The sequence below is a fragment of the Haliaeetus leucocephalus genome, unplaced genomic scaffold (assembly GCF_000737465.1).
Source record: "Haliaeetus leucocephalus isolate CR32 unplaced genomic scaffold, Haliaeetus_leucocephalus-4.0 Scaffold451, whole genome shotgun sequence".
Classification (NCBI taxonomy): Eukaryota; Metazoa; Chordata; class Aves; order Accipitriformes; family Accipitridae; genus Haliaeetus; species Haliaeetus leucocephalus.
This window is the reverse complement of record NW_010972887.1, coordinates 4,939,094-4,954,922: the sequence shown is the minus strand read 5'-3', so window position 1 is coordinate 4,954,922 and position 15,829 is coordinate 4,939,094. Positions and strand designations below refer to the sequence as shown.

Genomic DNA, 15,829 nt, shown 5'->3' with positions numbered 1-15,829 from the left:
TGCTGGGTCATGACGATAATGAGGTTAATATAGCGTTTGATGAATGAATACAATATGATCCATGATTTGCTCACAGTCTAGAATAAGATAGACCTAGACTAATGTCAGTGAGATTTCATCATTGCTACTCCAAACTTAATGCAGTATTTTCAGTTTTATCATATGCTTTTACTTTAAAAGAGACAGATTCTTCTTAGAAAACTGAGTTATTCTAAGTGCGCAGATAAAATACTGTAAGAGTAAAGCATGGAAGAGTATGTGAATAGTAGCATAGCCTGAAATATTTTATGCATATCTCTATTTTTCAAAGAAGTTAGCTGAACAGAATTTGGTTTTAGTAATACTAATAAATTGATACCAACGCTCATTTTTAGTCAGGATTGCACTGTTCAAATTTTGTTTCCTCTTGTCTCTTCTCCCATCATGTTATAGGTAGCAATTCCTGTCAGTTAAACAATGGCGGATGCTCCCAGCTTTGTTTACCAACATCAGAAACCACCAGGACTTGTGTGTGTACAGTAGGCTACAACCTTCAAAAAAACCGCATGGCGTGCAAAGGTAAAATGGTTTTCAATATTTATTTTAACTGACTTCGGTTTTATGGGAATGCTGTAATGAAAAATTAAACTTCCTTTATTAATTTTAAGTTAAATAACTATGCTTAATATCCTTGATTAAAGCGGTAATAGAGAAATGTGTATTGTGGTTAGGACAGAATTTAAATTTAGCTTTTCATTTCTTTATTTAGCTCTGCATAGATTTTAGTGGAAACTCTGAAGATGACTTTTTTTTTTTTTAATGTAGGCAGAAAAGTAGACCGTCTGAGCCATCATTAATAGCAGGACATATTTTTTCAAGGTCACACACCTTATCTTTAAACTAAATTATAGGCTACAGTATCTGAAAAGTTGGGTATCTCATCCTATTCTATTGCCCTTACTACAAAGTAGTATTTTTTTATTATTATTATTATTCTTTTGTCTGTTTGAGCAGGAAAAATGCAAAACATAGCTTACAACCAAAGTCATACTTTTGCGTGAATAATACAAAATGGCCTTATGATAAAGGTGCCTTATAGTTGTATAAATTTAATATTATTTATTCCTATGAGGGATTGCTGTCTTATCTAGTTAATAGTAGAGTATACATGGAAGGAGAATTAAGCTACATAAATGTGGCTTTTCTACTTCTTCGGTGCTTTTCATATGTGACAATAACATGTTCTTAACATTTTTTATTTCTTTTTAAAATAGTTGGTTTTCCTTTTACAATTACTTCAGATATTTATAACTTTCAGATGTGGGTTAAGGTAAAACTGGTAGATGCTGTGTATTCGAAATCTGTTCCTCCTCTATGTCTAGATATGCTGCTTTCTAGAACATAAGAGCTTTTTATGATTAAATTTTCCTTCAATTAAAAAAGTCATGAGTCAAAAACATTTTTATTCTGTCTTGAAAATTCATGGAGAAAAACTGACAAGTGCTATTCTGTACATATATACTTGTTTAGCATTGCTCTTTTCATTTGCTAGCTAGATTTCTTCTTCCTTTGAAGAAAATTTTTTAATTTCCTACCTGAAACTTTTTAGTTCACATTCTTAGGGTCTTCTACTAGCTAGATCTTTACAAAGAATTTTTCAAAGAATTGGTGTGAAGAAAAAGGAACTTTTTTGTGTATAGTAGTTAAAATTCTTCAGTAATATGCATTAAGTATCATCATGCTGTGTAATTTTTCTTAAACTTAGAAGTGAGTATGAACAGATTAGGGCAACAAATTATTTGTTCTCATTTTGGTTGTCAGCAATTAGGTGTGATTCATCTAAACTGGGAATGACTACATAACAAGACCTCTACACAGTAGAATTTCTTCCTACTTAATAGAAATAGGTGCATCTGGAGTGTAATTAATCTAACACAAAAGTAGGCATTTAAAATGCATCAGCTGCATTGTTCACTAAGACTATGTATTTCTCCCTGTTGTCTGTAAAGGAAGTGTGCATGGACAAAAGAGGCAAGATGAATCCCATGCCTCAAAAGACAATTTACAGTCTTGAGTCCTACTTTCCACAAGTTCTTTAAAATTGTCTCTTGCTGAATGTGTACAGAAAGTGCAGATTTGGACTGAAAATATTCTTAAATTTTTCATAATTAAAAAACATTTTCTTCTTAAATTTTAATTTTCATTACTGCTAATTACTTAATTATAAGGTGATGCTTGAAATGGACAGTGACTCCCTTCTCTTTGTAAGACTGCATTTATCATTGAATTAGAAATACACTATAGTAATTCATGGAAGTTTTTTCAAAGAGATGCAGTTACCATTCTGGGAAACTATGGAGCAGTATTGGAAAATTATGTCTAGTGCTTGTTAATTCCTCAAGTCTTGTTAATTGTAGAAGTCTCCACTTTGCTCTCATTGGCTATTTTATTTTTCCCCCAGGTATTGAATCATTTCTTATGTATTCTATTCATGAAGGAATTAGAGGAATTCCTCTTGATCCAAATGATAAAATGGATGCTTTAATGCCTGTTTCTGGAACTTCATTTGCTGTGGGCATAGACTTCCATGCAGGTAAATATTATGTATAGTTTATTGTATGTATGGTAAATACTGGATACTCTTCTTATAAATGAAATAAACCACGAGTTTTCAAACCTTCTAAGTAATTACAGCTGTATTTAAAGGAATTGGAAGCTGATTGTGTGTTACATAGTTAACCTCTAGCTGTTTATTATTTACAGTAAATAGAAAAGCATGTATTATGTGTATGTAGATTGCATTAGCAGCACTATCCACTGTTTTTCAATGGAGAGATCACTGAGATCTTGAGTAGGAAACTGGTGGTTTTACAGAAAGTGGTCATAAATCTGTAGGAAAGCAGGTTTCACTAGTTCCTTTTTCATAGAAAAAAGCTTGTTCCTGTTAGGACATTTTTGTCCACTGAATTTTCTTAGTCCTATGTATTGTACCTAGCAGGTGGTTTTGACAGCTGAGTGGAATAGTTTTCTTTCTGTCCAGTAAAGGTCAGCCACTTCATTGCAGCGTACAAACCAACTCTGTATCTGTTTCTTCCTTTTAGAAGCGGGTGCTCTAACAGCCTGAAGAACAGGCATTTCTATCTTAAGTACACTGCATAACTTTCCGCTGCAGTGTTATAAATAACAAACAGGTTTTAGTTTAGATAGCCTCACAAATTTCCTATGAAATTAGGAGGTTTGTTTTGCATGCCTGTGAAAGAAAGTGGAAAGAAATTAAGGATCAGATCCTGAAAAGCAGGTACGATACCCCCATTGGTATGATAAGGTGTCTGAATATCTTCAAAGATATTAGGAATTTTTGTTTGGTTTACAGAAAATAAGAAATCTGTGATCAAGTACTGACCTGAATACATCTTGTATCTCCATATTTTTAACCCATTAGCTCTTTGACCAGCCTTCCTTCTAAACTGATTTTCTCATGGGCTGTTTTTGTTACCCATTGAGTTTATGAGCTAGCAGTTTAGAAATAAAATTTTAAGTTAGCTATGTTATATACATATGGACATTGGCTTCCTGAAACATGCAATTATTTTGTCATACTCATTTTTCATTTTGAAATAAATTCTCCCTGGGACTTCAGCATTGACAGATCCTAAGTTTTTGCTTAAGTATATGTTAATATATGCCTTCCTATTAAAACCAGACCTTTTTCTGCTTGTTCTGTTTGACTACTTCATCACACAAATATCAGTAATCTTTTCTTAAGAGGTTAGGAGTTAAATTCATTAATGTCTTCTCTGGTTTTGGCCTGTCTTCACTGATGCTCTTGTACGTCTACTCTGCCTAGCAAAATTCCAAGTTCACTCAACATTTTACAGTGCCCTCATACTTGTATATTTTGCTTTCAAATCAGTGACAGCTAATATTCAGAGCTTTTGTTATATCATAGGTATAGTTCAGTCACAGTCTGCTGAGACACAAAAATCACTTAGAAGCCAATGCCTTTATACACATATCTTAGATGGGAAGGACAATGATACAGCTGACTTCTCTATCATCCTGTATCTTTCCAGGAATAGATGAAGTGGTAGCTATGCATGTTCATGACAGAGAGTACTAAGGCAATGCAATTGTGTTTTCCAGGGTTTATATTTTTATCATACTATAGTTACCTTAAAAAATACCAATTTTTGATTCCAGTCTTGCAAGCTTTACAAAATTATGATATGTAATGCAAAAATCTGAAATTTGACCTTTTAATTCTAATATACTGATACTAGGATTTTATTGGGGATTTTGCATCTTGTGTTTTCTTTAGCTTTGAGATTTTTTTAGCATAGTCTACTTATAGGATATACTAGCTCCTATTTCAGAGAGCTTCATTTGGACTTCACTAGTTGACATCAAATTAGTATTTTGAAAGAATAAGATGCATGTGCTGATTTTTAGCTTTTTGGAAAAATGAGGTTTGAGGAAGGATGAAATTGAGTGAGGTTTCCCACTCAATTGCCAGCTTGCATGATGATCAGTTACAGCACAGGGAACATGAATACGACTGACAGTGACAAATGCATTGCTAAACATGAATGTAAATGTTCTGTAGGAGTGAAATCACAAGGGGATACTGTGTTGTAAAAAGTTAGAGTATAGCTTTCAACTGCATTGCAGCTTTAAAAGCAATTGTTTTTCTCATTTTGATACGTTACCTTGAATTTTCTGAATTCATTCCTGAAACCTTTGTTCATCAAATATGGTTCAGAAAGCAAGTGGAGGTACTTTCAGATTTCATCTTGTTTTTTTTTCACTTAGTGACTGTTGCTTGCCTTTCATTCGTAATCGTGAAACATTCCTAAATTCTGATCTACTCTCAGTAATGTTTAGGAATGTTAAGTGGCTAAAATATATTAACATATTCTAGTAGTATAGCGTATCATAGTTGAAAGACTTATGGCAATATTTTTTGCAGACGTGAAAGAACTAGAAGATAAACGTACCTTTTTTCTCTCTGTCTTGATACTTCTAAATTCTCATTAAAGTACTGCAAGAGTGGTTTTGACCTTTGGACTTTTTTAGAGGTCATTAGGGAGTGGGGTTCCCAGTGTTATTTAAGACATAGGTTTATAAAACTGAGTGTGATCCTAGTAGCCTTTCATTTCTGTATTGTTAAAGATAACGGCATAGATTCTTCCCTGCTGCTGAAGACTTCTTCACAGTATGTCAGGCAAATGCCCATTGTTTTTTCCTCTCAAGATTGTTCCAGGAAGCTCACCGTACTTTTTACCTTAGTTTTTAGTTTGCATTTGTTAAAATTGTTATTTCACATGATGGGAAATTCTCTGTACTTTAGCTTGGTCTGGTTGGAGGAGAACCTGCATGGCAGAGAAACACTATTGTATTTTAGACATCAAGAGCATTCTGTGTATTGAAGAAACAAGAACACCATGTTTATTTGCAGAATGATGATCTTTAAATGGATGGGTAGAACTATGTCTTCAAGAAAGTGATCCTGTTCATCAGGAGACACTATCTTAACTCCTACTGACTTAGAGGGCACAAACTACTTAATGGATAGTAGCATTTCTGTCTTTTTAAAGTACAACAACGTAGAGTGGTTACATGAATATTTTCATTAGTGCCAAAAAACCACCATAAATGTGGACTAATAGTTGAAATTGTTGATAGTTTTGAAATAACACAGTGTTATTATTGAGCCTTTTTCAGTTCTGCAGTAGTTCATCTCAGAAACAGCTTAGGAGTTGCAAGACTTTGCTTCTGTGAAAAGCGAAGTCTTCCCAGTCCGTCACTGAATTTCGCTGAATGGGGGTTTTGCTTGTGGGGTCTGGGAACCCAGACGTGTTCTGTCACATATTTTTCCACACTCTTGTCTCCGTTTTCTGTCCCCCTCTTACTCATGCTATCATTGTGCCTCCAGCCATTTGTATCTGTGGTGTGCATACAGGTGTGTATAGGTGGGAGGAGAATAGATTCTACTCTCTTTGTTGAAATAAGCATTTTGAACATTTACAGACTAAGCTGACAAAGCCTGACAAAAGGGGTAATATTCAGCAAATAGTTCGTATGTTGAATTTTGAGTTACAGGCTTTTATTGGCAAAATACTAATGCATTAAATGGAATTAATTTCCAGTGTTTGCTGATAAGCTGCCTGTGGATGTCAATGTGAGGCCATGGTTACTAATGCTCACCACTTAGCAAAATGCTTGTGGAAGCTGTGTAAAGTTGCAGACAGTTGTTTCCCATTTTATGGCAACTGTCATTTCCGGGTAGTAATCCTCTTCAGAATCCAGCAATAGAATAGGTAAATAGATACTGAAGGCTCGAATTTGAGTATAGGCCTTCTTTCCATCTGTCTGAAGCCACAACTGACTTCAGGAACCAGATGCTGAAGAGTTTTTGTCTCCACGTCTGTTATTTTTCAGAGTAATTGGGAAAATAAAACAGGTTTGTGCTATTATAATATTAATAGTGCTACCTGACAGAGACAGCATTGACACACAGATCTGTGAAAACATCATCCACTTTTATAAGTGAACAGACTACAACAAAATAAAGGCTAATTGCTTAAGCTGAATTCCTGTTAACTTATTCTGCCCAGCATGAGTCTTCAGTGGTTGAGTCCTACTGAGAATATTACTCCATGATTTATTGAGATACAGCAAACTTTGTTTATTAACAGGAAGGAACCCATAAAATTGCGGTCTCCATAAAATGAGAAGGGTTTGTCATTTGGATCATACCATCTGTATCCAAGTGCAAATTGAAACTCAGCAAATGCTGTAGTATCATGTGTATTTGAAACCCACATGGATCTTTATTAATTTGGTGACAGTAAATTCGTTGGAAATTTTCACACTGTACAGCAAAAGAGTGTTGTTTTTTTCTTTTCTTAAGCTGTCATGAAGTACCTGAAAAATAAAAAAAATACTCTGCAATGTAATGTGTGGAACATAGTGACTGGAAAATTTTGCATTGCTGTGAATAAATAACCTTTATTGGTACTTCAAAAAAAAAAAAACAAAGTTTTGTGGGTTGTTTTTGGTTGGTTGTTTTTTTTTTTACTTGGACCATCTTTGAACAATTATATGAAAATTTCATAGTCAATACATTTTACAAGTATGTTTAATGAATATGTAATTCAGGATACAAAATGTAGGCAAGTGAGGTGTAGGACTGTAAAAGAATATGATAATTTTAAGGAAATCATGTGTTAGCTGAGGTTTAATATCCATGCATGGCTTGATAATTATTATCTTTACATACTCAAGCTGTTAGCATTTACTTTTAAGGATACTTTCTAGAAGCAGTGAACCGCATGTGCTTTGTGAACTTCCTCCAACACAGCAAATATTACTTGAGTTTCCCTGATTAGTTGCAGTCCCAAAACTACTTACGTAATTTTTTTTGTAGAACAGATACATTCTGCTTAAAAATTCTGGTCATTTTACAGGAACACTACCAATTAAATAAAAAAACAATTTGACAAACAAATTGACTGTTAAAATAGTATTCCTTGTAATATTTATCTTGAAAATGTGTTTTCCTTTATTATTGGGAAGTATTTTTATATCTCTGAAGTTACATCTGCACATCTCCATGATTTTGTATCTTCTCACCATCCTTTTTTGTATGTGCATAGCCATTAGTTGCTTTCTACCTGTTTGTATTCAGGTCAGGTATATTGTGTATTAAGGAACAATTTTGATCATTAACAAAACAAAGCTAGGTCATAAAATACTGCATTTTACCGAAAGTAAGTTATATAATTTATATTACTATATAATAATATATAAAAAGTAATTTAGATAGACTTTTAATGGTTGTTGTGTGTAATGATATATTTTAAAGAGAAATATGATTTTTTAAATTGTTTTTATCTCTTTAACACGTGATTATCTAGAAGCAAATCCAGGTAACTCAGTTGTTTGAATTTTTGGATTACTGAAAAACACTATTTTAGGAAAACAGCACTAGGAAGTCAGTTGTGCTGCATACATTACGATTTAGTCATGGAAGTGAAACCACAGAGATCTCTGTGTTCTTATAACAGTTTCTAAGCTGTTATGTGGATTCTTGCTCATGTGGCTCACTTAAATAGTCATAGTATGAATACAAAGTGGTTTATTTTTATGGAGATGAATTGAACTGTAATATGAAATACATAAAATTCACTTCTAGAATGTCTTATCCAGTTGTTAAACATAATAGATAGAATTTTTTTTTTTATTAACTATGTACTTTCAGATAAGACTCTGTAGTAATTCTGTATATCTCATATTCCACTGAAGGGTGTTTGGCATACACTTGCATACAGTCATAGATCAGTATCTTATTGTTGACTATATGTGCAACTAGTATTAAGATCTGTGTAATTTTTTTACTCATTTGAAATAAGTAGCAAAATACATGCCTCCCGTATGTGATAATCAAACTATATGTTTGGGATACTTGGAAGTCAGAATTTGTCATTTTTTTTATTGGTAGTGTGGCTAGGGTTCTTGAGCATACCAAACTGATCTGGTCTTGGAATTGACTGTTATCTGTGTAAGTTTTGTTCTTCTCTTTTCTTTTTTATATATATATTTACACAGACACACACGCACGTGTATATATATGTATATATACATGTATATGTGTGTATATATGTGTATATACTTGTATAAATATGTAGATATAGAAATATTTTTTATATAAGTAACATGTCTATATTTATAGAGGGAAATAGATAAATGCACACACATTCTCTCTCTCTTTCTCTTATGGAATCAAGAGCAGATATATAAGGTATGAACAAATAAAGGAACAATTATTACTTATCTCTGAGCAATGTCTTTCCCAGACAAAATAGCTCACTCAGGAGGTCCCCAACTGACGCCTTTGAAACCAGAATGTGCGTTGTAGCATAGCTGGGTTGTTAACTCAGAGCTCTGTCCATAGAAATACAGAGAATTCTGCTTGAGAGACATCACCGCTTTGTTTGCCCCATCTCTTTATCAAGGGTACTTTGTGGCAACAGAGGGGAGTGCATGTCTGTGCTTTGGCCACTCCCAAGTTCTTGGCCTGCCTGACGAGTTTAAAAGGTCAGTGATAATAGGTTGTACTCAAAGACTACATAGTGGTCCTTCTCTTCCACCAACTGCTGCAGCCCACTGCAGCAGAATGGCAGGGAAGACAGCTGAAATGCCTTGAAACACCAAAAAAGACTCTTAGTGAAAGCTTGTCAGGACATTTAAAATAAAAGATGAATTGTGGATAGAGTCAGTTTTTTATTCTTTATCAGTATATCACTCTCAGATGTCACACTTTTTTTTTTCTAGTTAAATTTTTTTATACTGCCAAAATTCAACCTGTATGATTGCTGAAGGAAAAGACTCTGTAGGCTGTTTTACACTGTAGTTTTTCAGACTCCTAAATATTTTGGAATAGTGATTAATAAACAAAATAATACAGTTTTCAAGCATTTATCCCATTAGGAAAAAAAACCCAAACAACATACTTATCATGATTTTTAACAGTGGTAGTAGCTTCCATCTGTTGTCATGGCCCTATTGTGTTATATGTGCGGTACTAAATAACCAGTAGAAAACCTAGAATTCTGATTTAATTATTTTAAATAAAATTTTTAAAATGGAAAAAGAATGAGGAATTAAAGATGATAGCTTTGATACCATTCTTCTGTTTACTCTGAGACATATTAATATGTTATAATTGGCAGTTTTTACAGTTACTCTTGTAGATACTTGGACTGAAGCAACTGAATTAATCTAAGAATCATTGCCATGTATTTTATAGGAAATGATACAATCTATTGGACAGACATGGGTTTCAACAAAATTAGCAGATCTAAACGAGACCAAACATGGAAAGAAGACATTGTTACAAACGGTTTGGGAAGAGTTGAAGGCATTGCAGTGGACTGGATAGCAGGTAGGTCTGAGCCTGCTTCAGGAATTGTCATGATTTCTGACAGTATGCTCTTGCATCTTCAGCTCAAGACTAAATAACCTGGTTTGCTTTCAGCTCTGATTTCTAATATTCCAAACGTTTAGAGATTTTTCTTTGAAGATACCGCCACTGGTTTTTGCAGTTTTACTAAAGACAGAGAAATTATTTAAATATCTTGGACGCTATTTCTTAGATGGACAGTCTCAACTGTGACAACCATGAATACAAGTTTGCACTTTAAAACAGAAGGCTGAATAAGACTACAAATTACAAACATAAGATACATACAAGTTAAAATACAGCAGTTAGTTTCTGGTCCTAACTCACACACTTTAACATTCAAATACTTTTCAAGTAGTCTTTTCTTTTTCCAGTAACTTCAAGGTATTTTTCCTAGGTAACATTTATTGGACGGATCATGGCTTCAACTTAATTGAAGTTGCCAGGCTCAACGGCTCATTCCGATATGTAATTATATCCCAGGGTTTGGACCAGCCAAGATCTATTGCGGTACACCCAGAAAAAGGGTAACATGACCATGGCTACTTTTAAAGTTTGCATGCTAGCACTGAAGCTCTTAGATAACTAAACCGAGGCCTTCATCCTAATAGATAAGCATTTAATAAAACCAGAAAGGATTGTATTGGAAACTATTGTACTGTAACTAAGCACAGGTGAAAGGACATGTTATTCTTACCATACTCTGAGCTTTTTCATTGGTCTCTGTATGTGTGACATGCTGTACTTTCTTTGCAAAATACTTTTCATTTTCTAAGATAGTTATTTCAACTGAAGTTTAGACCTTGCTTGGAAGCATGCTTAAATCTGTTCTTAAGTTTCCAGCAAATCCAAGGAAGTCCCATTAGCTAATCATAGAGTCATAGAATGGTTGGAAGGGACCTTGAAGATCATCTACTTCCAACCCCCCTGTCACGGGCAGGAACATCTTCCACTAGACCTCGATATCACAAATGAAATCATAGAACAGTGTAATCCGTGGTAGTTATAAATTCTAGTATCATGTAATAGCCCACTGCTACAACCAGGGAGATTGCTCAGGGTAGCTGAAAGTAAAGTGAGATGAAGCGTGTGGGTAAGAGTAAGAGTTGTCAAAAATGACATCTGTATTCATCCAACTGTTTGTTTAGAGTAGGGACTACACGGCAACATTAACAGAAATAGAAGATGTTCTGTCCCCTTCCAGCTTCAAAACTATTGTTAGCAGAGCTACAACTAAAACAGAAGCAGTAAATTCTGCAAAGAATACCCATCTTTTTTCTTTTTTTTTTAATGGAAATATGAAATGTACTTTCTGAGGAAAAGGCATATAAGCAAGACTCAATGGATTTAACTGCTACACTTACCCTGCTAAAACGGAAGTGCTAAACGGTGTGCATCAAAATCTTAAAAGAATTATTTGAGCAACTGCCTTCCCCCAAAGCCAGAGATGACACTGTAGCTCATTTTCCCCAGATTCAATCAAATCACTATCTCACTATTTTCAGGAAAGCAGTCTCTGTACTCAGAGGAGTTTGCAGCCATAGTAATGAAGAAGTCTGACTTCTCACTGAGGCCAAATTGATACCAGTGATGCAAAATGCCATTTGGAACTTTGGCATGGTTTCTTCTATGAGAATTTAGACATAGCAATCTGTGTGTTTTGCAGACTAAAGCATTGCAACTTAATGTATTTAAGAATGAAGGTGAAAGCAATAACTGATTTTATTTTCTGCATAATGTAATAGCTTTTGCCACAAATCATTACAGCTCTGTTCGTATAGCACCACTGGTTGCTTGACAGTATCTGCTAACAGTTTAGGATTAATGCTGTTCTTCAGAGTAGGATCTTCTTCAGATCCTAGTCAGGATCTGGCTGAATTAATTAGTATATTTTTGTCTTTAATGTACCAGAATATCTGTGCTTTTCTGTTAGAAACAAAATTTAAAAAAAAAACAAAAAACTTTTGAAGGTAAGTACACAGAAGCCTGATAAAATGCTTCTAACCAGAAGGGTAGACCAAACTTCTTCAAAACAAGAATTAATTTACAGTATAATTTTCTTCAACATCTATATAATGTATTTGCTGTACATTTATACAGTTAGGTTTTCACCCCTTACATCAAAGGAAAAGAAAAGCCCCTGTGAAGTCTCTGAGGACTAAGTGCAGCAGGTGCAGTTTCTCTGCAGAATACTTAGATATTAAAATAATATGAATTACATTAAAAAAATGCATTATTTTCAACTAGAAATTGTAAAAAGTATAATCAGTTCTTCTGCAGCATTTGAAGAGGAAAGATGGATTGTAGCTGAGATCCAGCATTTAACAATTGCCATAGGGAAGAGTAAATGCAGAAACCTTGACAGAATAATATCTAATACTGCTATTGATAGCAAAGTTGCTTTTTTACTTAAGTGTGGATTTTTTTATTTTAATGACAATATTTTCACATGATGCTTTCTGGCTCAACAGTTCATGGTTTCATTTTACCATACACATAAGCAGATGAATTGACAGCCAACAACGTTAACAAGATTCTTTGGAAAGAAACAGTTCTTTCTTTTAAGTTAATGGATATTTAGAGATGCCACTGAACCATCTTCTTAGGTCTGAAAACAGAATAGTGTAATGCCACCAAAAAGCAGATATTAATAAAATATGGCTAAAATGTAATTTGGAGGAGTATAAATTATTGCACTTGAAACAAAAAACAGTAAAGGAGAGAAATGTTAAATGCAGAAATTAATTCAGTTGTGAAACATTCCTTAGATGTTTTGATCTTGCTGAGTTTTATAGGTAGTTTTTCAATGTGTTTAGAATACTTAAGAAAACATAGAAGGATGAGAGGACCACAGATAAGTCAATTGTTTTACATGTCTGGTAGAGCGGTGTATCTTCTCTGAAGGTAGATAAGCTTCATCTCTCTTTTTTAATACCATGCCACAGAAAGATATCTTGAGATGTCTCCAATCAAAGTTTCTTCAGGAGAAGGATAGCACTGTTTTGCTAGTGAAGTACAGATACACTTTTCTGCCAGAAGATTAAGGCCTTTTTACCTTCTACGTTATTGTCATATCTCTTTTCCCTTTATGAGGCAAAACGTTCAAAGGTATTCTTCCCTCCCCTTACCCTGACTTCACATTCTTCATTTCTCTTGAAGCTTGAGTTGACAGCTATAAGAATAGAGAGGAAAATAGCAGTTGTTAGGTCTCGTTGAATCTGACAGTTATACCAGGACATAAAGCAGTCAGCATTCAGCTGGTTGGTAACATTATTTATTGTTACTAAGGAAAAAATTAAGAATGTGTGGTCCTACAAAGGAGTGTCTTTGTCCCTCATCAGGTATTCTTATTCATATAACATACACTTGGCTGATGGGATTTTTTTCCCAATTAAATAATAGCTTTCTGATCAACCTCAGAATTGTGATTGAAATACAGTTAAGCTCATACTGAAATAATTCTTAGACTTGAAGATACCTCCTTTGAAAACATTTTGGGAATTTCATTTGTGTTTAGGGTTTGGGGCGGGGGGGGTGGGGATGAGTTTAAACTCTGATTTAATTTTTTTTCCAAAATTTTTTTGAAGATTCTAGGCCAGCATCAAATTTCCACCACTTGCATTTCTGTCAGCTATGTAAATTACATTTGGGATAGTTCCAAAATAAGTTGAGTCGTAGTTGTTCTAGCATTGCAGTATACACACCAAATGTGTTGGTAGCATATTGCTACCTGCAAAGGTCCAGGAGACAAGTATTTTAGATGGTACTTCCCAGACCTTTTGAGAAGATATGGGAAGATCAAGTTTTTCTGTACTAGTTAATAGTTCATGTAAGTTTATGTATCATTATATTTGTAATCATTAATGCTCTAAGAGAGTGTTAAGTTACTTGCCTTATGTTTTTGGCAGCTTTTCTGGATTTTCTTTGGAGGATTCTGGATTCATTTAACCTGCTAATTATGGTTTTGGTTTTGTTTTTTTTCCCCTCAGAGTAACTTGTCTAAGGAAAGAGCACAGAATGTTTAATTCAAGTATATTGAATGCCTGCCTTTCTGTAGTCAACGTTTAGTTGATGTCCTGTCTTAAGAAAGTACCTCTGACTACATGCCTGAAAGCAAGTTCAGTTCTCTTTAGAGGGTGCTGTTAGTAATCTGGTTAAAGTTATGTTAAACTTAAGCAGTGATTTTTGATATCCAGCTGGTTAATACTGTCTAGTCTAACATTTCTAAACCATCTTTTTAATTTAGCTAATGTAGCATTTAATTTCCTAATGTAGTATAAGTATTATAGTTAGTATTCATATTACTGTTTGCTATGTCAAGAAATAAGAGAACAGATTTGTTTATATTATAGCCAGAAAGCCCTACAATTAGAGCCAAAGTAAGGTGGACACTGTTTCAGAAGTTAAATTTGATGAGCTGATTATAGGATCCATATTTGTTCTCCCGTGTCCCATTTTTATCCCTCCTTATTTCATGTATCTGCAGTCATCCAATCAAATGAGAGTGGTGAGGCACTGGAACAGGTTGCCCAGAGAGGTTGTAGATGCCCCATCCCTGGCAGCGCTCAAGGCCAGGTTGGATGGGGCTTTGAGCAACCTGGTCTAGTGGAAGGTGTCCCTGCCCATGGCAGGGGGTTGGAACCAGATGATCTTTAAGGTCCCTTCCAAGTCAGGGGTAGAACTGGTTAGTAATGCACAGAAGACTTTTGTAATCTTTAAAAACAGACTAATAGATACATTCCACAAAGAGAAAAACAATGGAGAATGGTTTTGTATGTTCTATTAACTTTGTGTCCAGTGTATTACTAAATAATGTTTTAGTGTGTTCTTATGAATACTTGCTATGAAAATGCTTCTACTCAGGCAATTAGTAATATGCTAGACCTCAATTATATTATCTTAGAAAGAGGTTTCTTGCTCAGAATATATATATATATATATATTTGTGTGTGTGTTTATAATACATTTTAACACAAATATGTATACGTACATACGTATATTTGTAGACACGTAGACATTTAGTTAAAGCTATTCCATAGGTTACTGTTTAGTAAAGGAAGTGCTCCATGTAGATTAACTGGCCTCATGTTGCTATACCTAAAGCAACAGGTTGAGGAGTAGGAGGTGATGGCAGAAGTTTGACCTAGTATCTTATCCTGAAATAGTGATGGTACTGTGCCAGTAAGTATACAGTAATATAAAATTAGATAAGTAAGATGCAGATTCTTCCCATGAGCATTAGGGAGAAGAGGAAAACTATTTTCTTCCCAAATAAAATCCCTTTGCTCTACCATTTCCCACAGTGCTCCTCAGTGCTTCATATTTAAAATATTTTGAAGTTAGACATACATCTCTTCTATTATCACATTTGTTAGTAATTAGATGCGAGAGCTTCTGTTCCAGTAATTTTTTTTCTAATTTGCTTTTATTTTTCCAAGCACAAACCTGAATTCTTTAAGGAATAGAATTGCATATTGACTGATCGCATACAGTTTTAAGAATTACTTCATATATATAATTTGCAAAAAATCTTTCAACATAGTGTTCTATGAAACAAATATTATGAGACATTTAATCTCTTAAGATTATTTAGAGACATGAGCCTTATCACGTTTTTTAAATACATATTTAATGGTAATGGTGCATTTTGTTTGCAAATGAAGTACAGCATTACGTATTTTCAACTCTTATTTTGATGCTAGATTTTAATTGGTAATTTCTACAACATTTTAGGTATTTATTTTGGACAGAGTGGGGACAGACTCCTTGCATAGGCAAAGCACACTTAGATGGGTCTGAGAAGGTTGTGCTTGTGAGCCTGGGGATTGCGTGGCCTAATGGGATTTCCATCGACTATGAGGTGTGTTCCTCTGTCTTCCAGTATATGTT

The 15,829-nt window shown here is 34.3% G+C and overlaps 1 protein-coding gene across 1 annotated transcript in view; it reads left to right on the top strand.

Moving 5' to 3' along the window:
- LRP1B (low density lipoprotein receptor-related protein 1B) overlaps positions 1 to 15,829 on the top strand; it is a 582,545-nt gene that overhangs the window by 382,735 nt on the left and 183,981 nt on the right. Inside the window, exons 34-38 of the mRNA XM_010575228.1 lie at positions 433 to 558; positions 2,441 to 2,572; positions 9,788 to 9,922; positions 10,338 to 10,467; positions 15,674 to 15,800. Of these exons, the coding sequence (XP_010573530.1) occupies positions 433 to 558; positions 2,441 to 2,572; positions 9,788 to 9,922; positions 10,338 to 10,467; positions 15,674 to 15,800 (650 nt within the window). The remainder of the gene's footprint in view (positions 1 to 432; positions 559 to 2,440; positions 2,573 to 9,787; positions 9,923 to 10,337; positions 10,468 to 15,673; positions 15,801 to 15,829) is intronic.